At 49.0% G+C, this 23,163-nt stretch overlaps 1 protein-coding gene across 5 annotated transcripts in view; it reads right to left on the bottom strand.

Annotated features, from left to right (window-relative positions):
• Positions 1-1,974: 1,974 nt before the first annotated feature.
• Positions 1,975-23,163, bottom strand: part of Smarca4 (SWI/SNF related, matrix associated, actin dependent regulator of chromatin, subfamily a, member 4) — a 97,780-nt gene continuing 76,591 nt past the window's right edge. For 2 of the 5 annotated variants that reach the window (XM_051156035.1, XM_051156036.1), the window contains exons 30-35: positions 19,367-19,620; positions 5,720-5,828; positions 5,500-5,601; positions 4,674-4,806; positions 4,427-4,569; positions 1,976-2,515 (exon numbers count right to left, since the gene is read on the bottom strand). In XM_051156035.1, coding sequence (XP_051011992.1) covers positions 2,483-2,515; positions 4,427-4,569; positions 4,674-4,806; positions 5,500-5,601; positions 5,720-5,828; positions 19,367-19,620 — 774 coding nt within the window. In that variant the 3' untranslated portion in view covers positions 1,976-2,482. Of the gene's footprint in view, positions 2,516-4,426; positions 4,570-4,673; positions 4,807-5,499; positions 5,602-5,719; positions 5,829-19,366; positions 19,621-23,163 lie in introns of all 5 variants that reach the window. The other 3 variants (XM_051156037.1, XM_051156039.1, XM_051156038.1) reach the window with 3 other exon arrangements.

The raw sequence follows: 23,163 nt of genomic DNA, 5'->3' as shown, positions 1-23,163 counted from the left end.
AGGGCTACACAGAGAAACCCTGTTTCGAAAAACCAAACAACAGAAAACAAAGCTAGATGAAGCTAGATAGTGGATTCAAAGGAAATGAAGTCCAGGTTACAGGAAACTGTCTCAAAGCAAAACAAAAGCAGCCAGGTCATGGTGGCGCATGTCTTTAATCCCAGCACTTGGGAGTCAGAGGCAGGTGGATGGCTGTGAGTTCCAAGATAGCCAGGGCTACACAGAGAAACTTGTCTTCTTGTCTTGAAAAGCCAAACTTAAATAAATCTACCTGCCTTTGCCTCCTAAGTGGTGGGACTAATGGTATGCACTACCATGCCTGGCCCTGCAACAGATTTTTTTTTTTTTTTTTTTTTTTTTTGGAGACAGCCTATGAACCCTTGGCTGTCCTGGGAGTCACTATACAGGCCTTGAAATCATAGAGATCTTTCTCCCTCTGCAGCCATCCTCTTTCTCTTTTCCCGCCCCAAAAATGTTGTGAGGTTTGTTGTGCATTATGACTGTGGTAGTCCCTGGCTCCCGCCTGACAGGATACCTTCCCCCTCAGAGCTGCAGCACCGACAACTGGGGCTCCCAGAGCAGCTGAGGTTACAGTGGGCAGAGGCTGAAGAGCAATGGTGAACTGGAAGGCTGTAGCCAGAACTGGGCTGAAGGGCACAGGGCCAAGGTAAGTCCTATTTCTTTTTTAAAAAGATTTATTATTTATTTATACAGTATTCTGCCCCCATGCCAACAGAGGGCATCAGATCTCAGTATAGATGGTTGCGAGTGGTGTGGTTGTTGGGAATTGAACTCAGGACCTTTGGAAGAACAGGCAGTGCTCTTAACTTCTGAGCCATCCCTCCAGCTCATATTTATTTATTTATTTAAATTTTTCTTAAGTTTACTTTTGCCTGCCTTTGTGAGAACATTAGATCCTCTGGAACTGGAGTCGCAGACAGATGTGAGCTGCCATGTGGGTGCTGGGAATTGAACCTGGATCCTCTGGAAGAGCAGCCAGTGCTCTCAACCACTGAGCCATCTCTCCAACCCCATATTTATTTAAAAGAATACTTTTTTGTTTGTTTGTTTGTTTGTTTGAGACAGGGTTTCTCTGTTAGCCTTGGTTGTCCTGGACTCACTTTATAGACAAGGTTGGCCTCGAACTCACAAAGATCCACCTTCTGCCTCCCGAGTGCAGGGATTAAAGGTGTGCGCTACCACATCCGCAAAGAACTTGGTTCCCAGGACGGAAACTCCAGTTCCAGGACATACAATACTCTCCTCTCACATTAGTGGGCTCTAGAAATGTGCATGGTGCACATACATACATACATGCAGACACACATACATAAAATGCCTAATAATTTTTTTTAGAAGATTTTATTTTATGTATGAGTACTCCATCAGAAGAGGGCATCAGACTCCAGTATAGGTGGTCCCAAGTCAACATATGGTTGCTGGAGATTGAACTCAGAACCCCTGGAAGAGCAGACAGTGCTCTTATCCGCTGAGCAATCTCTCCAGTGCCCCATCTAATAATTAAAAAAAAAAAAAAAAAAAAAGAATTATTTTTGTGTATGTACAGGTTCCTATGTTAAGGTATGTGCATGGAAGTCAGAGGGCAATCCTGGGCGTGGGTGCTGGCTCATGTGAGGCACGGTCTTGTCTGTCACTGCCCTGGCGTGCTAGTTGGAGGCTGGGGCTCTCTGTGCCTCAACTTAGCGCACAGGACTGCTGGACAACATTGGAGCCTGGCCGGTGGTGACTTTGTGCTGCAGGTACTTTCATCCTGGCCCAAATGATGGCCTACCCATGTGGATGTCTATATGAGCAGCATGTGTATACGTATTCAGCGTGTACATAGGCATGTGGGGCCAGAGGTGGGTGTTGCCATCTTTTGACTGCTTCTCACCGTGCACACTGAGATGGAGGCTCTCACTGATCTGGCTTGTGTGAGTGGTGGGGATGCAAACCCAACCTATATCACTGGCATGACCAGGACTTTGCCTGTGAGCTAGGCCCAGTTCCTAAAGGTCTTTCTTCTCTGAGGCCCCATTCCTACTGACAGCAAGGAGTAAAGGAGACCAGTGGTGGTTTGTCATTGGTTTAATTTATTACTGTCTGACTCCAGTGACACTGACATACCCACGGGGCCTGTGAGCCTCCCGGAGAGTCGGCCCTGTCCAGTAAAATACAGTACGAGGAGTGGACGGCACGCGCATGCATCCACGCTGAGCTACAGTGACTGGGGCCTGGGGAGGTGGGTGGTGCTCCCAAGATGTCCCCTCTCTAGACAGTTAATGCTGGTAGAGACTCGAGGCCAAGCCAGGCCAGGGCTGATAGACAGGCCTCTTCTTCTCTGCCTAAAAGTGTGGAAGATTGCATGTGTACAGTTCTCCAAGTCCGAAACTACATCTGGTGCTATCCATCACGCTAAGGGCTACTCCATCTCGGCTGGGACGCGTGTGCGCCTCGGGGTCAGGACTCAGCAATTTCTGCTTCAGTCTTCCTCACTACCACTTCCTGAGCGGTCCTGGAGGGAAAGAAGACAGGTATGAGTGGCTGCTGCCTGGGCACTGTCGCGAGTCCATGGTGGTTCCAATGCTGGGGAAGGGCCTATGGATCTTGGATCCCAAAAAACAAATCATCTTGATACAGCAAAAAGAAAACACATCAAAACAAGGCCCCTGCCCTGCCTGCTGTATGGAAAAACCAAACCAAACCAAACAAAACCAGGGTGTGTGGGGGTGTGAAGGACAGGTTACCATGGAACCCGCTAAGAGGCAGCTGGCTCATTACAGCCATTCAGAGGATGAACACATGTTCTATTTTCTAACTGCCATTTTGGCATTTGTCTACCAGAGCTCAGACTGGCCTCAAACTTGCTATGCAACCAAGGGTGGCCACCAACTCCTGATCTTCCTGCCTCTACCTCCCAAGTCCTGGAGTCACAGGTGTGCACCACTATGCCTGCAGTCATTATTTTATTAAGATTTATTAACAGGGCTGGAGGAATGGCTCAGTGGTTAAGAGAACTGACTGCTCGTGCAGAGAACCTGAATTCAGTTCCCAGAAACCACACAGCGGCTCACAACGTGCTGTAACTCTAGTCCAGGGGGTCCAATGCCCTCTTCTAGCGTCTATGATCACCAGGCAAACATATGGGACACATACATGCATGCAGGCAGCATGTATATATACAAAACCGACAGATACATCTAACATAAATAAACAACAACACTTTAAAAAAAAAAAATCAGGGTTTTTATGTAGCCCTGGCTGGCCTGGGGCTCAGACAGCCACCTGCCTCTGCCTCTTGATGACTGTGAATAAAGGTGTGCATGAGCACATTTGGCTTACTGTATTTCTAATTATATAGGGCTGAAGTGTGTGTGTGTGTGCATGAGTGTGTACATGAAGTGCCCATGGAGCTCAGAGGCCTGGGTTACCTTGGTGCTTGAGTTACAGGCAGTTATGAGCTGCCAATGTGAGAGCTGGGAATTGAACTCTGGTCTTCCACAAGGACAATAGTGCTCTTAAACACTGAGCCATCTCTCTAGCCCCTCCTATTATATATATATATATACACATTACATTTTAGAGACAGACAGGGCTTCTCTTTGTAACAGCCCTGGCTGGCCTCAAACTCACAGCGATCCACCTGTCTCTGTCTCCCCAAGTGTTGAGCTTGAAGGCGTGTGCCACCATGCCTGGACCATTTTAATTTTTTAAAATTATTTTTATGTATATGATATTTTGCCTGATGTATGTTTGTGTATCATGTGTGCCTGGTGGCTACAGAAGCCGTAAGAGGGGACTGGAATTATAGATATTTATGAGTCTCCACACCTGTGCTAGGAATAGAACCTGACTTCTCTTGAAGAGCAGTCAGTGCCATTAACCCCTGAGCCACCTCTCTAGCCCTAGTTATTTACCCATCCACCCACCCACCATTTTCCAGACAGTGTTTTTCTGTGTAGACCTGGCTGTCCTGGATCTCACTCTGTAGACTAGGTTAGCCTTGAACTCAAAGAGATCCACCTGCTTGTCCCCCAAGTGTTGGAATTAAAGCTGTCTTTATGTGTCCCATATAAGCCAACCTGTGTCCCATGGCAACACAGAGCAAGACGGTTTGCAGTGTGGGGTACCTGTCTAGTGGCCCTGGTAATCACAGTGCTCCTGGCTCCCCTCAGACACAGATCTGTCCCGTCCTGTCTAGCTGCTCTGTGGATGGCACCAGGAGCCCAAAGCTCCCTGCTCGGGAGCCTGGGTGCTAGGAGAACTAAGCATGCTATTGCTACCAGGGCCACAGACTAGTCTGAAGTGTACATGAGCTGGCTAGTTTACACAAGGCTGAGGCTCGGTTTACCCCTCCGCAGAGTGGCCTGGACTTGGGACTGGCTGGGGTGAGGTATGGCCTACATAAGAGCTGCAGTGGCCTTACCTCTTCTTGTTCCTCCTCACTGTCATCATCGCTCACGACTGGCTTGGCCCGGGATCCCCTGCTTGGCCGCCTTCGGCCCCCCTTGAGTCGGTCCTGGGCCTTCTCCTTGCGGCCCAGCTTAATTTTTACCTTGACAGAGCGGGCTGTGGGACAGTAAGAATGTGAACTGTTAAGTGAGGCCCAAGCTGGCTTGCACCTTGGGTCACTGGGAGTGGCTGCAGTATCTCTGTCCCTTTCTCGTACTCACACTCAGACTCAGAGCCTTCCTCCTCGCCCTCCTCCTCCTCCTCGCTTTCCTCGCCTTCACTGTCATCCTCCTTCTCAATTTTCTGCCGCACACTGGTGAAGACAGACTGCAGGACGATGGAGTCCTCGTAGATCTGCAAGGACACAGGGCTCATGTGGCTCTCTACCAGAGCCTTGCTGCTCAGCAAGGCCACCCCACAACCCTTCCCTGGAGGACAAAACGCACTAACGAGAGGGCTGGGAGCTTTGTGTGCTGGCCACAGCTTCTCCCTCATTGAGCATACTTTTCAAGGCCCTGATGTCTACAAAGATGAACGGTGTTAGAAACACGCAATCCTGTTGGCATGGAGTATCCTTGATCTAACAAACTAAAACCCAGAAGTGAGTGCACTCTGCAGAGCCTTACAAGAAAGTCTATACAGAACTAAAGACAAGAGTGCTACATGGGCTAGAGAAGTGGCTCAGGGTTAAGAGCACCGCTGCTTTTGCGTGGACCCCGGCTCTATTCCCAGCACCCACTCTGTGAAGCTCACAACTACTTGTAATGTTCAGGGGATCCAATTCCTTCTCCTGCCTCTGCAGGTACCAGTCACACATGTAGTGCACAGATACCTTGCAGACAAAATGGTCATACATATAAAATACAAATAAATCACAAGGCAGACACCCTTGCTGGTAGGCAGCTGTGTGTGTCCCCTTATACTACTAGGAAAGGAGACACTGCCCTCAGCAATAGTGTAGCAGCTCAAATTGTCCAAGTCAAACCAACACAAGCCCATCAGCTGGAGAGGGGCGAGCAGGTGGATGCCGGGCGTGTGGGTGCTCACCAGGGAACCCTCGAGGTTGAACGTCTGCGCATTCTGGCACAGCAGCATCACATCCTTCTCCAGGTCGTTGAGGCTGCGGTACTTGTGGTTACGGATGCGTTCCTGTGGGGAGGGAGGGAGGCCTGACTCTGGGCACCCATGACCTCCTGCACACCATGCTGCCACTGCTCGGCTGACCCGGCTGTCCTCCCACAGCCCCAGATGCATTGGCACTGCGCACCTTGATCTTCTTGAAGTCCACAGGTTTCCGGATGAGCTCATAGTACTCAGGAAGCTCCTTGCGCGAGGGAAGCTGGATGAACACCTCGCTGAGCTGACGTCCACTACTGCTGCAAGGGGACATGGCGTGTGTCATTCCCGGGATTAGTCCATCACCCCAGAAAGACAAAGTACCACCACAGCAGGCCAGGGTGGGAATGTAAAGGCCCGATAGCTTTCATCTTCTCACAAGCAGCTCACTATGCAGACTAGGCTAGGCTCAAACCCAGAGACTAGTCTGTGTCTGTCCTATTGCGGGAATGAAGGAGAACGTCCCATTATGTTAGGTCTTCTGACTGTTAGAACATCCCTGATAGACAATCAGGTCCACTGGCAGGACATGTGGAAAGCCTGGTGACATCTCCAAGCCCAGGCCTGGAAGGAGCACCACACTGTTGCACTCTCAGGGCACCCACACCTAGACCAGTCTCACTCTGTAGCCCAGGCTGGCCTTGAACTCACTGTCTGCTTCTCCAGAGGCCCTGAGTTCAGTTCCCAGCAACCACATGGTGATTTACAAGCATCTATGTGATCTGATGCCCTCTTCTGGCCTGCAGGCAGAGCACTGTATACATAGTAATAAACAAATCTTAAAAAACCAAAAACAATCTAACTCTAAATTCAGCGAGGAAGTGGTGGTGGGTCTCTGTGAGTTTGAGGCTAGCCTGGTCTACAGAAACTCTGTCTCAAAACTAACCAACACGCAGGCATGCACACACGCCCCAGAACAAACAGACAAACAAAAAGCCCTCAAATTCAAAATAGGCTGGATGATAGTGTACACCTTTAGTTTCAGTGCTTAAGAGGCAGAGGCAGGAGGATTTCTGTAAGTTTTGAGGCTAGCCTGGTCTACATAGTGACTTTCAAACCAGCCAGTGCTATATAGTGAGACCTTATCTCAAAAAATTAACCAATAGGGGTGTGCTGGAGAGATGGCTCAGTGGTTAAGAGCACTGACTGCTTTTCCAGTGGTCCTGAGTTCAATTTTCTGCAACCACATGGTGGCTCACAACCGTCTATAATGTGATCTGATGCCCTCTTCTGGCCTGCAGGTGCACATTTATTATTATATATAATAAATAAATCTTAAAACAAAAAACAAACAAACAAAACACACACACGCACCAAATGCCATGCTCCAGTGGGTGCCTCACACCTATGAGTCTATGGTCAGCACAAATGAGCCTTGGCAGGTTATTAAAGAAAAACAAAATTGTTAAAAAAAAAAAAAAAAAGTTAGGAGGTGGAGGTAAATAATGAGTTAGAGTGAGAAGTAGGCAGTGAATATGATCAAAATACATAGAAGCATATCTACATATATTAAAGGAATGTTATAAAAGGCTGTCCCGGCCTGATAGAACTCAATGGTACAGTGTTCGCTTAGCACGCACACAAGACCCCGAGTTCCATCCCAGTACCAAAAAAAAAAAAAAAAAAGACTAAGGCCCCATCCCGATATCCTACACACGCCTGGCCCTCATTTTTGGAAATGGTGTAGGTCACAATGTTCCGATGTAGACGACCCATCCAACACACAGGAAACAGCTTTGTTCCTGCCTGGCACATGTGCTGCAGAGCGGCTGCCACTGCACCACAGCATCAGCTCCTGTTTTTTTCCTTGTCCCCCTTTGCTTCCTCCATCTAGCATGGGGACTCATGGACATGCCTGGCCACTGTATAAGGACCAGTATCCTCCATCTTCTTCAGGGCTACAACTTCAGCACTAGCCCTGGGTATGGGCCTCATGGAGGCCACCGACATGGCTCAGCCTGGCTTCCCACACTTGTGTGAGCCTGCTGTGGCTTCTCGCTACTGAAGAGCACTGGGCAGGTCTCCACCATCTCGGCACGCCCCAGCTCCTGCTCTGGAGTTCTCCAAGCAGACCCTCCTGACTGCAGCCCTTCAATCCTGACCTTTTTGATATTTATTTATTTATTTTTTAGTTTTCCGAGACAAGGTTTCTCTGGGTTATCTTGGCTGTCCTGGACTCCTTTGTAGACCAGGCTGGCCTCGAACTCAGTGATCTGCCTGCCTCTGCCTCGCGAATGCTGGGATTACAGGCGTGGGCCACCATGCCTGGCTCAACCCCCACTCTTGGCAAGGCTGTTTTCAACTAATTGCAGACAGCTGGCACAGGCATCAACAGGATCCCAAGCTGGCAGGGCCCAAGAGGTCAAGGAAAGCCTGGACAGCTCAGCAAGTCAAAAGACGTCACCAGTGTGACAGGCTTGCTTAAGAGCTACGCAACTGCCAGCCCCCTCTTCAATTCAGGTAACTTAAATGCAGACACAAGAGCCCTGAGTGTTTTGAAAGAGCTCCTCTCCCCCTCAGCTCGCTCAGGCAGTTTGGACAGTGATCCTTGGGCATGCCTGCGGACTGCCCTAACTGGTAACTGATATGGGAAGGCACAGCCTAAAAGCGGGCAGGCAGCACCACCCCCTGAGCTGGAGGCCTGAACTGAGCAGGGCATGCATGCCTTCACTTCTCTCCGCTCTTGACTATGGTGTGATGGGACTAGCTCCTGGCCCAATCTTCCTCACAAGGACAGGCTGTCCCTCAAATGTGAAGTAAGTAAGGCAAACCTTTTCTCCCTCAGCTGCTTCCTGTCAGGGCAACAGGTGGTGACAAGTGCTGCTGCAGTCCTCCTCCTGCGGTCTGGAGACGGCATTCCCAGGGAATGGCTGCCCATCTACACCAGTGGTTCTCAACCTCCCTTACACTGCAGCCCTTTAATACAGTTCCTCCAGCTGGGCGTGGTGACAAACGCCTGTAATCCCAGCACTTGGGGAGGCAGAGGCAGGCTAATCTCTGAGTTTGAGGCCAGCCTGGTAATACAAAGTGAGTCCAGGAAAGCCAAGGCTACACAGAGAAACCCTGTCTCAAAAATAAACACACAAACAAACCAACCACCAACCAGTTCTTCATGTTGTGGTGACCCTCAATCATAAATTTATTTTTGTTGTTATCTCATAACTAATTTTGCTACTGTTACAAATGGTAATATAAATATCTGATATGTTGCGACCCACAGGTTGAGAACCACTAATCTAGAGAAAACTGGCAGTCTTCTGGGTTGCTTAGGATGCTCAGCCCACACCTGGTGACACCTTCTTTCATGTCTTGTCCACGTGACACTTGCTGTCATCTGTCTCTAATTCAATCCCGGGGAGTCCTGGGCTGTGAACAGGAGCAATGCTGACTGAATTCTGGGTCTTCTAGGGATTTTTTCTGTTTCTGAGACAGGGTCCCTTCCCTTTACATATCCCTGTTACTCACAGGCCCGTCACTCACCATGTAGCCCAGGCTGGCCTCAAAATCACAGAAATCTGCCCATTAGGCCACCTCTTCTAGAAGTCTTCAAAGCTGCAGCTACAGCGCTCTCCTCTGACAGTGCATCCCATGCTGTTCTGGTCAGGGCTCCCACACAGCACCTGGCACCACAGCTCAAAGCCCTTTCATCCTGTGATGAACAGCCGAGGCTGCTGGATGAAAGCTGCATTTGAATTGAAAATTCTGCTTTGAGCAAGTTAAGCATAGCTCACCAGGCAAGCAGACACTTGCCTTTGTGCAGCAAACCCACGTGGTTACAATACGCCCTGGTGCTACCTGCCACTGTCTGCACACAGGGCAGGTAGTTACTGGGTGGATGCTGGCCCTCCATTATAATCCAGTTTGGAAGGCTCACAATTTTGATCAGTCATGAGACTTTCTTCCTGGAAAAATAACAAGGTGCATGTCCCAAGGGCCTGAGGAACAACAGCAGCACCAGTGAGGATACAGAAAGGCTTATACAGTCCCCTTCCCTTTTTACAACATGAGCGGGGACCCTAGGACTGTGCACAGGCAAGGCACTCAGGCTGTAGGACTTCTTGGACAGTCACCAGCATCATGCTTTGGGGCTAAAACTTCACAACTATGATGCTCTATCACGCAGGCATCATCCAAATTGCCGTAGAGCTGCACATCACAGCTTTTTACATACTTGAGTAGACTCCCAAGCTTTTCCCAGCTGCCCACTGACACCAGCACGGAATGCCAGTCCCCAGGAAAGCCCACCACCTACCTTCCCTTCATGCAACGGAACATCCTAGACTCCTGGCCCAGAGTGCTCCTAACTCCACCCAGATTGCTTGTGACACTGGTATTGAACCAGCCTTGCACATACTAACCAATGCTCAGTCACTGTACTACAGGCCATGGTCCTGCCATCCCTGTGTCCTGGAGTTGCTCTGGGTGATGGGATTAGCTGAGCTTGGTCTCATCAAGGGCTCTGTGGCCTGCCCATATCTGTTCTGTTTACACTGATGTAGCCTCACGGTGTCACAGGTGACATATCCTGCTATTGCCAACAGGCACTGGGCTGTGTCCACTAATACACACTTTTAGTTCTACTAATTCAAGTGTGTAGGAAGACCTCTGTGGACCCTAGGCCAGCTTGGTCCACATCATAGTGAGAACTTTTCTTGAAAGAAAGAAAGAAAAGAAGAAAGGAAGGAAGGAGGGAGAAAAAAAGGTGGGCCCCGTTGGTGCACATCTTTAATCCTGGCACTCCGGGAGCAGTGGCAGGTGGATCTGAGCTCCATGCTAGAGTTGACAGAGTGTTCCAGGACAACCAGGGCCACATAGAGAAAAAGAAAGGAAAACACAACACAACACAACACAAAAACCCAGTAGCCGTGGACACTCAGGTTCAGGTGTCTGGCTCCCTGGAACAACGTGATGGCTGGTTTTGTCACCATGGACATGGATTGGGTTGGCTGGTGGGCATGACGGTTGAGGGCTGTCTTGATTGTAGTCACTGAGTGGCTGGGCCTTCCTACTGTGGGCAGTGAGCATTCATTTGAGCTCTGCTCTTGACTGTGGATGTGATGTGACTAGTTGTCATAAATTCTTGTTGCCTTGACTTTCTTCCCTGACAAACTGCAACTTGGAATTGTGAGATAAAAGCTCCTTTCTTCTTTAAATTTTATCACAGCAATAGAAACAAAACCAGGGCAGCCCCATATTGGGAAAGGAAACCCTCCCGGGCACTGAGTTGGCAGTAGATGGATGGCCCTGGGCTATGGTGTCCACTACAGCTCTTTTCCTTTCTTAGCCATTCTGGCATCTGCTATGATCTGTGTTTCTGGGTGCACAATGAAGCTGAACACCATCTTGAAGGCTGCTAGCACCCTGCAGTCTTTTCCAGTCATTGTCAGAACCTTGCTTTGCTCATGCATTTGTTACAAACACTTGTATGGGTATGGGCTCATTTCGTTCTCTTCATGATGTTCTGGGCTTAACAGACCGTAAGTCATTTACAGGGCTTACTGTCCTGTTGATTGGGTAGAGAGATGTGTACCCTGAAAATTCCCCACCACTATTCACATCACGAGGTCAGAATTGGTCACCCTGACAATTGTTCTCAGCATTCGCACCCTGTCCTGCCTGCCTGCCGTCTCCCCACCCACGGTAAGCCACGAGTACACACTACCGTTCACAACTTACTAGCATGGGAACAAAGTCTGACGAGACGGGCATGAAGGAAGAATGATGTGCTGAGGTGGCTGAGGACTACACTGTTCCTTGCACACCACCCCATCCCAGGATAGTCCATGGCAGAGCTCCCTGCAGACACCGCTTCTGTGGGATGAGAACTGAGGGAAATGGAACCGGAAACCTCCCAGGGTCTGCTAGGAAAGCCCCGCTACCAACCCAGGAGTGAGGACACAAGTGAGGGCCGTGGTCATGGTTTCCCAGCTGGGGACAAAGCCACTACCGCTGCTCTGCCTCTTCATGCCAACTCCTACAGCAGAGACGGCCTCTAGTTCACTCCCTGTCCTCTTTCATCATGACAGAAAGGGACACAATCTAAAGTCCAGGGTTCAGTTACTGAGGCCCTACCAGGGAAGACCCTGAATTGGTTTATGGGCCCTCTTGGGAGCCAGCAGCCTGGGTGGGGCTCTTGACTGTGTTGTCACCATATGGACAGGGCCTTCCTCCACACCAGCTCAGTTGTTCAAAAACACTTACTGTCAAAAGTCTTTTCTTTTCGATTTTTCTTTTTGTTAATTTTTAATTTATTATATATGAGTACTTTATCATCAGATCACATTACAGATGGCTGTGAGCCACCATGTGGTTGCTGGGAATTGATTACTCAGGACCTCTGGAAGAGCAGACAGCGCTCTTAACTACTGAGCCATCTCTCCAGCTCCTTCTTTTCAGTTTTTCAAGGACAAGGTTTCTTTGTGTGGCCCTGGTTGTCCTGGAACTCGCTCTATAGACCAAGCTGGCTCTGAATTCAGAGCTCCACCTATCTTTGCCTCCAGAGTGCTGAGATTAAAGGCATGCACCACCACCGCCAACAAATCAAGTCTTTTAAAGACAGAGTATCACGTGTCCCAGACTAGTCTTGAATTCACTTCTGCCTTCACTCCCTGAATGCTGGAGGTTATGGGTGTGCACTTCCACAGTTCTGGGATGGAACAGCCCAGTTTTAGAAATGAAGATTTTATTACGGTCTCATGTTAGTCAACAATGGAACCTGAGCCTCAAGTTTAAGGAACCTGGAAGAGGCAGTTGGTGGTGGCCCATGCCTTTAATCCTAGCACTTGGGGGGCAGAGGCAGGTAGATCACTGTAAGTTTGAGGCCAGCCTGGTCTACAAAGAGTGCAGGGCAGCCAAGGCTACACTGAGGAAATCTGTCTCAAAAATCCAAAAAGAAGCCTGGAAGACCTGTGGAGCCCAGTGTTGTACAGGACACAACTTCAAAACCTCCATTTGGTGAAGGCACTGGTGGAAGCGGGGCTGAGAATGGAACAGGTGACCACAGGTCCATAGATGCCAAGAAATCATCTCGTGACTAGGAAGCAGATGCAAATGGAGAGCAGGGTGACAGAGGCTGGAGGAAGATGGGGGGGGGGGGCCCAGGGTCTGTCTGTAGTACTGGGAGACAGTAGCCCACACTGAATTTGTCAGCATTCCATCTGTTACTGTGGTAGCAATCTCCGTGTCAAACAATGCCTCAATCCTCTTTTTGAGGCATCAGGAACCTGGAAGCCTAGTCGTGGTCCAGCAGAATAAACGAGACAGGGAGTGGGGTAACTGGGTGCAGAGATCATACCACACAGGGGTGGCCTACACACCACATGCAAAGACACAGCAAGCCGGACCTGGGGCCCTCTGTTGAATGGAACCCAGGCTGCTGCTGACTCCAGGGGGACAGCGAGCAGGAGAGCAAAGGATCTAGGCATTCTAGACGCCATCCAGCACCCCTCAGTCCTGCCTGCTTGCCTGTGAGCCTGATTACCGGTCTCATTATCACTGCCTGCTTTCCGCCGAGTGTAAATGTTTGGCCTGGGGCATGAAGCACAAGATAAAATCTGCCTTATAACCACAACAGGTGGAGCTCACAGCCTTAGGTGGATAGACAAGGAAGTAGGCCAAGGCTTCCCCAACTGAGTTGCAGAGTGAGCTCTGCCTGTGGCCTGGCCTGGGGCTCACCTGGCCACCTTCTGGCCAAAGCCTGCTGCAGCTCTGGGCCAGGTGCTATGCTAAGCAGATGGTCTTGGCCAAAGACCTGGAACTAGCAGGCAGCGTACCCAGATGGAATGTGCCCAACCCTTCTGGCTATGATAAGGCCAGATGCAGATGCCATTCAAAGGCTGAGAGGCTGTAAAGCCCTGGGGCTAACTTATTTGTCCCATCTTCCCTGAGGACTGAGACACCACCCCTCTACTTGGGAGGACAAATTTAATTGCAGAAGCACCTCAGGCAATGTTTGCCACAGCTGTGTTGGACCCCCATTCCCCTCCCCCAGTATAGCCTCTCTCCTCTGAAAAAAATCTGCTTTCTGCCTCTACACCGAATAGGAGCTAGAAGGCAGTATGGCCCAGGTGGTGCTGGTAATCCCTGGTTTAGTTCTGGGCCTGAAACTTTACAGCATTCAGCTTTACTTTCCATAGGCCTGACGTCTCAGTCTCATTTCTCCATTTGGAAGCTGAGGTGAAGGGATAAAGTAGAATTCTAAGATCTACAACTTTCAACCTTCCAAAAAACGAGAAGATGGGGCCAGATATGCTCAGCCTAGGAGAGTGGGTATGAGCCCACCACCTTGGAGTGTCAATACAGACACCATCCCCCTTTGTGCTCCAACCCACAGTGTAGAACTTGTGGGACAAACACGTCTCCATGGCCTCAGCACCAGGGTGAATACAGTCAACATACCAGCAAGGATACTGGGAGGTCTGCAGCCTGGGGACAGCTGAGGGGTCCAAGGTGCTTGCTTCACTGGGCCAGCTGGCCAAGGTGGCGGTGCCCTCTAGTGCTCTGAAAGCTGCCCCTATCCACTTGAAAGGGTCATCTGGTGCTCTTGCTTTTCCAGGACGGGTACTCCTGGACACTCCATCCATGTTTTGATTTCAAAGAAAAACTACCTATTTTCCACTTCATTTCGGCAACAGGGTGTTCGGTTTGTGTGTGACGGTGCTGGGGGCACTGCTCAGCCAGCCCTGCACGTGCCAAACACAGCTTTTCCTTTGGTCTGGCAGCTGTGACATGGACAGAGGACTGAGACTGCAGGCGAGTAGCTCTACTACAGGCAGCTCCTTACCCTTACAGATCTCTATCCTGAGACGCCTGGACGCAGTGAGTGCCAGGACAGCCAGTGCTACACAGCCTTATGGGTGTGAGTATGTGGGGAAGAAGCACTGTGGTAACTCATGGTTACCTCAGCCTGCTGCACATGGCTTAGGACTCACTTTGTAATCTAGCCTGGCCTTGAACTCACAGAGATCCACCTGCTTCTGTCTGAGTGCCTGCTTCTGCTTCCCCAGTGCTGGGATTGCATGTGTGCGCCACCATACCTGGCTGTGACTGCCTTAAACTCGAGGCCAGCTTAGACTACAAAGCCAAGTGCTTCCTTAAAAAACAACAAAAGGTTCAAATGTTTTTCTTGAATGTTCCACTTGATGCTTCAGACTGCTGGCTGCTTTTGCAGAGGACCCAGGTTTAAAATTTTTAGCACCCACGTAGCAATTAACAATCACCTATAAACCCCAGTTCTAGGGATCCTATGCACCCTTCTGGCTTCTGCCACAAGGCACACACCTGGTACACAGACATACACACAGGCAAAAGCATACATTAAAAGAAAAAAAAGGTTTGATGCTTGCCAAGGATACACAGTGAGCTCCTGTCTAAAATGAAAAACAAAAACAAAGTTTGATGCTACAATGTTATTTTCCCCATGTTCTCTCTAGTACAGCCAGTTACAGGGTAAGTGACATTGATTGGGCTTGATTTGTGAATACTGCCTGCCATGCCCAGAACCTTCTGGATGACAGCTATGTCACAAAGAAGCTGTGGCCTCTACCCTTGGGTGCTGCAAGGTGACCTCTTAGCTCTTAAAATGCCATTCTGGGCAAGTGGTAGGGCTGTGATTCAGCTTGGTGACTCTGGGTCAGGCTGACCAGTAGAGGTGGTGGATCCGTACGTCAGCCAAGTAGGTGGCCAATTATGAATACACAAGCAAGTCCCAAACAAACCCCTGGGTGGCCAGCATCCCTGGCTATGTCACATCTGCAGGGAAACTGCCAATATATTTGATGCCACCAGGGGGGGAAGGACAGTGGGGATGCTGCTTCAGAAACTGCGCGTCGAAGTTTCTTCAAAACTGTTGCTACTGAGGACAAGGTAGAGTTGTACCATGACCTTCCATCAGCTAGCAGAAATGTGGATGTCCTGTTAGCTACTTCCCTTGGCCGTTTTCATCTTCAGCCTTCTACCAGGATGAAGCCAGGTTTTCCCTAAGCTCACAATGTGCTGTCTCACAGCTTAGCTTGCCTTCCTATTAGCAAATGTAGGTAAGTGTCAGAAACATGCACAAAATGAGCTGATGTTGTACCTCAACAGCATTCTTTAAATTCTCTAACAAATGAGGTATGTATCTCACCATAAAAATGAGCCAGGCCGGGCGTGGTGGCGCACGCCTTTAATCCCAGCACTCGGGAGGCAGAGGCAGGCGGATCGCTGTGAGTTCGAGGCCAGCCTGGTCTACAAAGCGAGTCCAGGACAGCCAAGGCTACACAGAGAGACCCTGTCTCGAAAAACCAAAAAAAAAAAAAAAAAAAGAGCCAGAGTTGCCTTTCCTCAGGTGACATGTGACTATGGCCATCAGCATCCTATGCTAGGGTGCTTCTCATGAAAGCAGAGCTAACAACCCCCACCCCAACGGAAGGAACCTGTGACAATCCTTCCCTCTGGAGTCTGGACTCCATGATACTGTCAACTCTAGGTGTGAGGCCACCCAGAATCCAGGCATCAAGTCCCACGACATCTTGACCCCAGGGTCAGATACAAGTACAGTCACTGCCCCACTAGGTGCTTAGCATCAGGTCTCACTTTTGCTACATAAAAGGAGTCTGAGCCCTCAAAAGATCCATCCTGACAAAGCAACTCTGAGAGAGCATTCACCTTACTAACTGGACTGTCACCACATCCTCTGTGCCTGGAGACTGTTCTGTTCTACTGCCGGATGAGTCATCTGTTACTTCATGGATGCTTCCTTCACATGAGGTGAAGGAAACATTTTTAGGAAGGCACAGAATTCATGAATGACAAACTGGTCCCTCTGAAGGTCTTGGCACTTGGTTTAACTTGGTGAAAGTAACAAACAAGTCTTTCACACACACTGCTCTAGATATACTAAAGCCCAGGGATGTAAGCACACTGTCCGCGCCCTTACTTTTACTAGGCAGACGTCTAGAAATAAAGTTCAACACTCTTAGCTGCCCAGAGTCCCTCTCAGGCTCCAGGTGGAGGGAGGGACTAATACTCACTGCCCAGCACCAGGGGTCAGGTTTGAATTTTATCCACAATGGAGTTAACAGATCTGCAGGTGAAGGCCTCTAGGTGGCATCAGTATCTGATCTGTGTCCAGAGCCTTCAAGAGGAGGTTACAGCTGCCAGATACTTACTCCCTGCTGGTGGAGGCATGTCTAGAAGACTGCATCCCCGCTGCAATAGACATGGGCTCCTGAGACAGAACAACTAGCACAGAGAGGAAAACGCATGCTGAGCTCAGTGAAAGGATGAGGCTGAGTCACTTCTTGACCTTGCCATCAACTGCCAAAACTCTGGATATCTTGGAAGGGACAACCTCTTGATTTTTTTAATTAAAAATTTTAAAATTTAATTTTAGGATTTTTGTTTGCTTGCTTTGCTTGTCTTGAGACGGGGTCTCTCTTTGTAGAACAGGCTGGTCTCAAACTCACAGCGGTCTACATGTCTTTGACTCCCAAGTACTACTGGGCCTGGTGGCACACACCTGTAATCCCAGCACTCAGGAGGCAGAGGCAGGTGAATCTCTGTGAGTTCGAGGCCAGCCTGGTCTATAAAGTGAGTCCAGGACAGCCAAGGCTGCAGAGAGACCTGCCTTGGGGGTGGGTTGGGGAAAAGCCTCCCAAAGTGCTGGGACTAAAGGTGTGTTCCTGCAATGGCTCAATAGTTTTTTAAAAATTACTTATGGCTGGGCTGGAGAGATGGCTCAGAGGTCTGAACACTGGCTGCTCTTCCAAAGGTCCTGAGTTCTATTCCCAGCAACCACATGGTGGCTCATGACTATCTATAATGAGATCTGGTGCCCTCTTATGGCATGCTGGCACACATGCAGACAGAACATTGTATACATAAAAAATAAATAAATCCTGAAAAAAAAGTTTTAAAAATTACTTATGGTATGTATATGTGGAAGCCGGTGCCACAAGGACACACACTGAGGTCGGAGGACAGTTTGTCAATCCTTGTCTACCACGTGGGACCCAGGTATCAAATTCAAGCCACTGGGCATGGCGCTAAGTGCCACCCACTAATCATCTTGCTGGCACTTACTTTTCTCGTTTGCTGAGACAGGTTTTCACTGTGTAGTTCAGGCTGGCCTCAAACTTGTGACCATTCCCCAACCCCTACTCCAGGGCTGAGTGCCAAAAAACGGAAGTCACGATGGTTTTAGTGTGCACTTCCTGATGTTATGATGTACACAGGAACCCTGGTACGCCTTCCCATGGTAACTGGGACACAGAGACATCCTTTCCAGAGGCATGTCCTCATACCTCTTGTCCAAGTTCATATCAACTCATCTTCTGACAGTCTGGCAAGGACCCGTACTAGTCAGGTCCTGACACCAGTCAGGAGATCATGTTGCGGTGAACCGATTTTCTCAACTCTCGTTTCTCAGCCATTAATGATAGATGGCTTCTATGTCCCACTGAAGGGACAAACCAAGAATGGAAGGTCATTGACTTTTTCACACATACCATTATCTAAAACAAGTATTTAAACATTGCTTTCTCTACACAGTAGTCCTACATTTACCTTCTGTGTGGAACCTGCCTATAGGTAAAGGCAGCAAACTGGAGTTTTAAAACCACCTCCACTACATTTTCAGATCTAGCTGGGGCATCTGTGCTAGGATGTACATGTGGAGTCAAAGACCAACATGGTTCTCTCCTTCCACCAAGTGGGCCCTGGGGATCTAATTCAGGTAGGCAACTCTGCCCGCTGAGATATCTCACCATCCAATTTGCGCTCATTGATTTAGGTGCCACAGCCGCTCCTCAACTGTTTTACTTGCTGACTCTTCCCAAATGAGGCGTGAAAACCCATAACTTGCTAACTTTCTCTGGATGACAAAATTCTTTTATAGGGGCTGGAGAGATGGCTCAGAGGTTAAGAGCACTGTCTGTTCTTCCAAAGGTCCTGAGTTCAATTCCCAGCAACAACATGGTAGTTCACAACTATCTATAATGAGATATGGTGCCCTCTTCTGGCCTGCAGGAGTATGTGCAGGCAGAACACTGTATACTAAATAAATAAATAAATCTTTAAAAAAAAAAATCCTTTTATAATTTGCTTCCTGAGTCACAGAATACTGTCATCATAAAAAAATGCCATTAAGGGGCTCGCACCGGTCAGTGTGTGTTAGAAAGGTAAGTTAAGACACCAAGCAATGAAAAGAGGAGCAAATCCCAAGCTTCAAGCTTCCCACATCTGCTAGTCAAGGCCTGCATGGGAACCACAACCACTCACAGAACAGCAGCACAGTGTAATGCTGGCTTCGGCCATAGCCAAAAATATGTACTGCCTCATGTTTGGCCAAATCTCATCAGATACTCCACTCCAAGAGTGGAACCTGGCAAAACCAAGGCTTACAAACTCAACATCTAAATGACCCTTAACCCACGGAGAGGGAGAACTACCACGGTGCCAGACACACACCTGGAAAAAGAAGCTGTACATGGTCCACGTCGCTACAATCCTAGAACCCATCACGATACCAGCAGCTGTACCTGCTGCTGCTACTACTTCAGGGTGTGCCCTTCCAGACCGCCCTGTCTCAGGCAGAGCAACTGTCACATGCCACTCTGCTGACACCCACACGCCTGCTCCATCCTGCCACCTGCTCTTTTCCTGTCACGGTGGAGATACTTGTGTGTCTCCCTGCTTCAGATCACAACCCCTCTGAGGGCAGGTACCAAAAACCAGGCCCTCAGTGTTGCTGAGCACCAGGAACTACTACCTGTGCTTCACACGCATGCCCGAGGCAGCCGCCACCACTGCCTCAGCTTACCTGTCCTTGTACTTGATGACAGCATCCACAATCTTCTTCATCTTCTTGGTGAGGTTAGGTGGGTTTGGGGACAGCTTCTCAGCAGGTGGCCGCCCACGCTTCTTCTGCTTCTTGCTCTCCTCGTCCTTGTCACGGCTGCGAGTGCTGGTGGTCGGGGTGGAGGAGCCGGCCTCACTGTCCCGCTTGCGCTTGCGGGAGGATTTCTTCTGCCGGACTTCCTCTTCGATCTCCTCCAGCGTGCCCTCCTCGATGGCCTTCAGGGTCAATAGTGGTAAAATAGGACAGCCAGCACCCAGGTCGACAAAGAGAGGCCGCGATGCACGCTCCTGGGGCCCGGCTAGGGAGGGAGGAGGCCCCCACACTGACGTCTTTCCAGCATGGCTGGCTTAGGGCACAACATCTACTGGGAACCCCAACTTGTTTCCGGAAGGTAGGAAAGGCCTGTGCTCCTCCACCCAATGCCCATCAAAAGACCACAAATAATTATAAATAGCGAGGCAAAAGCCTAGCCACACGATACAAACACCCGGAAGACCCTGCTCAAGGTTCTGTCACCATCTAGTTTCATTTGTAGAAACATTTCATTATGGATTGCTGTGTGTGTGCGTGCTGTATACACACGGGTACGGCAGTGCCGTTGGGGATGGAGGTCAGAGGACAAGCTGTGGGGCGTTGGTTCTCTTCCTATCATGTGGGCTCTAGGGATTGAATTCAGAGGTCAGGTTAGTGGCCACCCCACTAACACCCCATATACTTTTCAAAACTGTGACAAGCTGTTTTAGCTGTTGGACAGTACAGAGTGCAGTGGCATCAAGCGCCCACAGTGGCTAGTAGCCACTACTCTCAGAATCCTTACTCAGGCCAGTCTGTGCAGCTGTGGGGCGCAGCTGCATAACTGTGTTATGTGCATAGCTCCTGCCACCTTTACTACTATTATTACGGACACAGTGTTTCATGCAGCCCAGGTAGATCTTCAATAGTTGATCCCCCTGCTTCAACGCCCCTAGTTCTGAGTAAGACATGTGTCATCATGTCCAGCTTTCCTGTCCATTTCTTCCTTTTCTCACTCTTACTTTGTGGTGCTGAGGATGGGATTCAGGGCTCAGTCCCAGCTAAGCAGTGTCCTGATGTACAGTCTGTCTGTCTGCTCGGTCTTTCAGTGCACTAGCTACAGTAATTCCAACCAGTTCTTGGACACTTTAAGTCTGTCTTTTTTATTTTTCCTTTTTTTTTTTTCCTTTTTAAAGATTTATAAAAAAAAAAAAAAAAAAAGATTTATTTTAGCCGGGTGTGGTGGCACACGCCTTTAATCCCAGCACTAAGGAAGTAGGAGGCAGAGGCAGGCAAATCTCTGAGTTTGAGGACAGCCTGGTTACAAAGCAAGTCTAGGATCGCCAAGGCTACACAGAGAAACCTATCTCAAAAAACAAAAGAAGATTTATTTTATGGGGGCTGGTGATGTGCCACATGGCAGCTCACAGTGGTTTTAGGGGAGGGATCCGACACTCTCAACACAGATATATATGCAGGCAAACCACAAATCCACATAAAATGAAATTTAAAAGAAAAAAAATTTTTTTCAAGACAGGGTCTCTCTGTGTAGCCTTGGCTGTCCTAGACTCGCTTTGTAGACCAGGCTGGCCTCGAACTCACAGAGATCTACCTGCGTCTACCTCCCAGGTGCTGAGATTAAAGGCGTGCGCTGTGATATGGATGCCGGGAACTAACTGAAAGAGCTATAGTGCCTGACGCTGAGCCACATCTTCAGCCACCTCATGTAGCAGTGCTGTGGATGAGGCCTAAGACTTCACACAGGTTTGCCAAGGCTCCGGACCCTGAGCTACACCTTTCTATTGCTGCTTGGGCTGAGGGGAGACTGGCAACAGACTTTCCTTAAATCATTTTCCTCAGGGTAAAGCTACTGAGGTGAAGGACATACGAAGTAAGAATAGTTAGCTTTCAAAAGAAACTTTTTAGGTGGTGACCTTGGGACCAGGGGAGGAGTTTGGATCCAAAAGACCTAGCAGTTCACTGTTTTACACCTAAGGCTCTCAGACAGTCATACAACACAGTATGGTCTGGCCACACATACGAAGTGACAACTGAGCTTCAAGCTGAAGCAGAGGGGGAAAGCATCCAGACCAAGAAAGCAGCATTAAGCGCATGTAGTAGCAGAGGAGACACACAACAGTAGGCTTCGCTGCACATACAGGAATGAGCAACTGTTCCCCAAATTCATGTCTATCCAGAATGTCAGAAATTGTGTACAGAAATGAGGTCCTTGCAATCAGCTAAGTATTTCACTTGACAGGGAGTAGTAGTGACTGAATCCTGGCTCTTAAGCATGCTAGCCTAGCACTGAGAAGCAGCCCCAGCTCTCTCTTTATTAATTACATGCATGTGTGGGCCTCAGATCTCCTGGAGCTGGAGATATAGCTGGTTATAGGCCACCTGATGTGGATGCTGGCAACTGAACTGGGGTCCTCTGTAAGAGCAGTGCATGCCCTCCATTATCTTATGGGATGAGGGTGTGTGTGCGTGCGCGCGCGTGTGTGTATTGGGGCGTGGGGGTAGGGCACAGAGATCAGAAAGAGGTAGCCACAAACCAAGAGTTGCTATAGCTACAGATTGGGAGAGCCAAGGATATTTTTCATAGGCCCTGAGGGAACGTGACCTTGTCAGATTTGCCTTCAGTGTCCCAGTTCTCCAACAGTGAGAGAATGCCTCAGAACTATGTTGAGTGCACAATTATGCTACTTTATTACAGCAGCTCTAGAAAGTGAATACTGGGGTCAGGCCTGGGCAGTGGACAGATGACCTGGAAGATCTGGGACAGAGGATTTTTTGAGACAGGTTCTCCAATAATTTAGGGCAGTCTTCAATTTTGACCCTCCCACCTCTACCTTCCAGGTGCTAAGGTGACTGGCATGTGTCACCATACCTGACTTTATTTGTTTTTTGGGGTTTTGTTTTTGCTTTGCTTTTGTTTTTTCGACACAGGGTTTCTCTGTGTAGCCTTGGCTGTCCTGGACTCGCTTTGTAGACCAGGCTGGCCTCGAACTCACAGCGATCCGCCTGCCTCTGCCTCCCGAGTGCTGGGATTAAAGGTGTGTGCCACCACGCCCAGCCATACCTGACTTTATAAACTGCAAATTTATTATAACATACAATGTGCTCATTGTGAAAAATATTCTCTTCAGTAAACACTGCCAGGACAGCTGGATATGCACACACAGTGTTCAAATTGGACCTCATTTTTTCATATTACATAAAAACTCAAAACAAATTACAGAACTTAATGTAGGAAATAAAAGCTTGAGGGCTGGGAGCTATCTCAGTGAGAAAGTGTCTGTTGTGCAGCCGAGGCCCTGAGTTAGATCCCTAGTGCTCCACATAAAGGCCAGAAATGGTGGCATGCATCTTTAGCCTGGTATGTGTGGGGTATGCAGGGACAGGCTGTCCTTCAGTTTAATGTCCAGCCAGTTTAGCCAACAGAAAACACCAAAACACCAGAGAGAGGATGGCTCTGCAGTTGAAAGCTTGCTGCTCTTCCAGAAGAGGCTCACAACCATCGCTCTCTAACTCCAGGTTCAGGAGATCTGATGCCCTCTTCTGGCCTCCACAGGCATAGACAAACATGCAGACAAAACATCCATATACATAAAACAAAAGTAAATAAATCTCTAGAGAAAAAATACCAAGAGACACAATTTTTTTAAATGTTGTTGTTGTTCTTTTTTTTTTTTTTTTAAGTGTTTTGCCTGCATACACATCTGTCCAGTACATGTGTGCCTGGT

Source organism: Acomys russatus, chromosome 14 (genome assembly GCF_903995435.1).
Source record: "Acomys russatus chromosome 14, mAcoRus1.1, whole genome shotgun sequence".
NCBI classification, from domain to species: domain Eukaryota; kingdom Metazoa; phylum Chordata; class Mammalia; order Rodentia; family Muridae; genus Acomys; species Acomys russatus.
The sequence above is the reverse complement of the archived record's forward strand: the minus strand, read 5'-3'. Positions and strand labels throughout refer to the sequence as shown.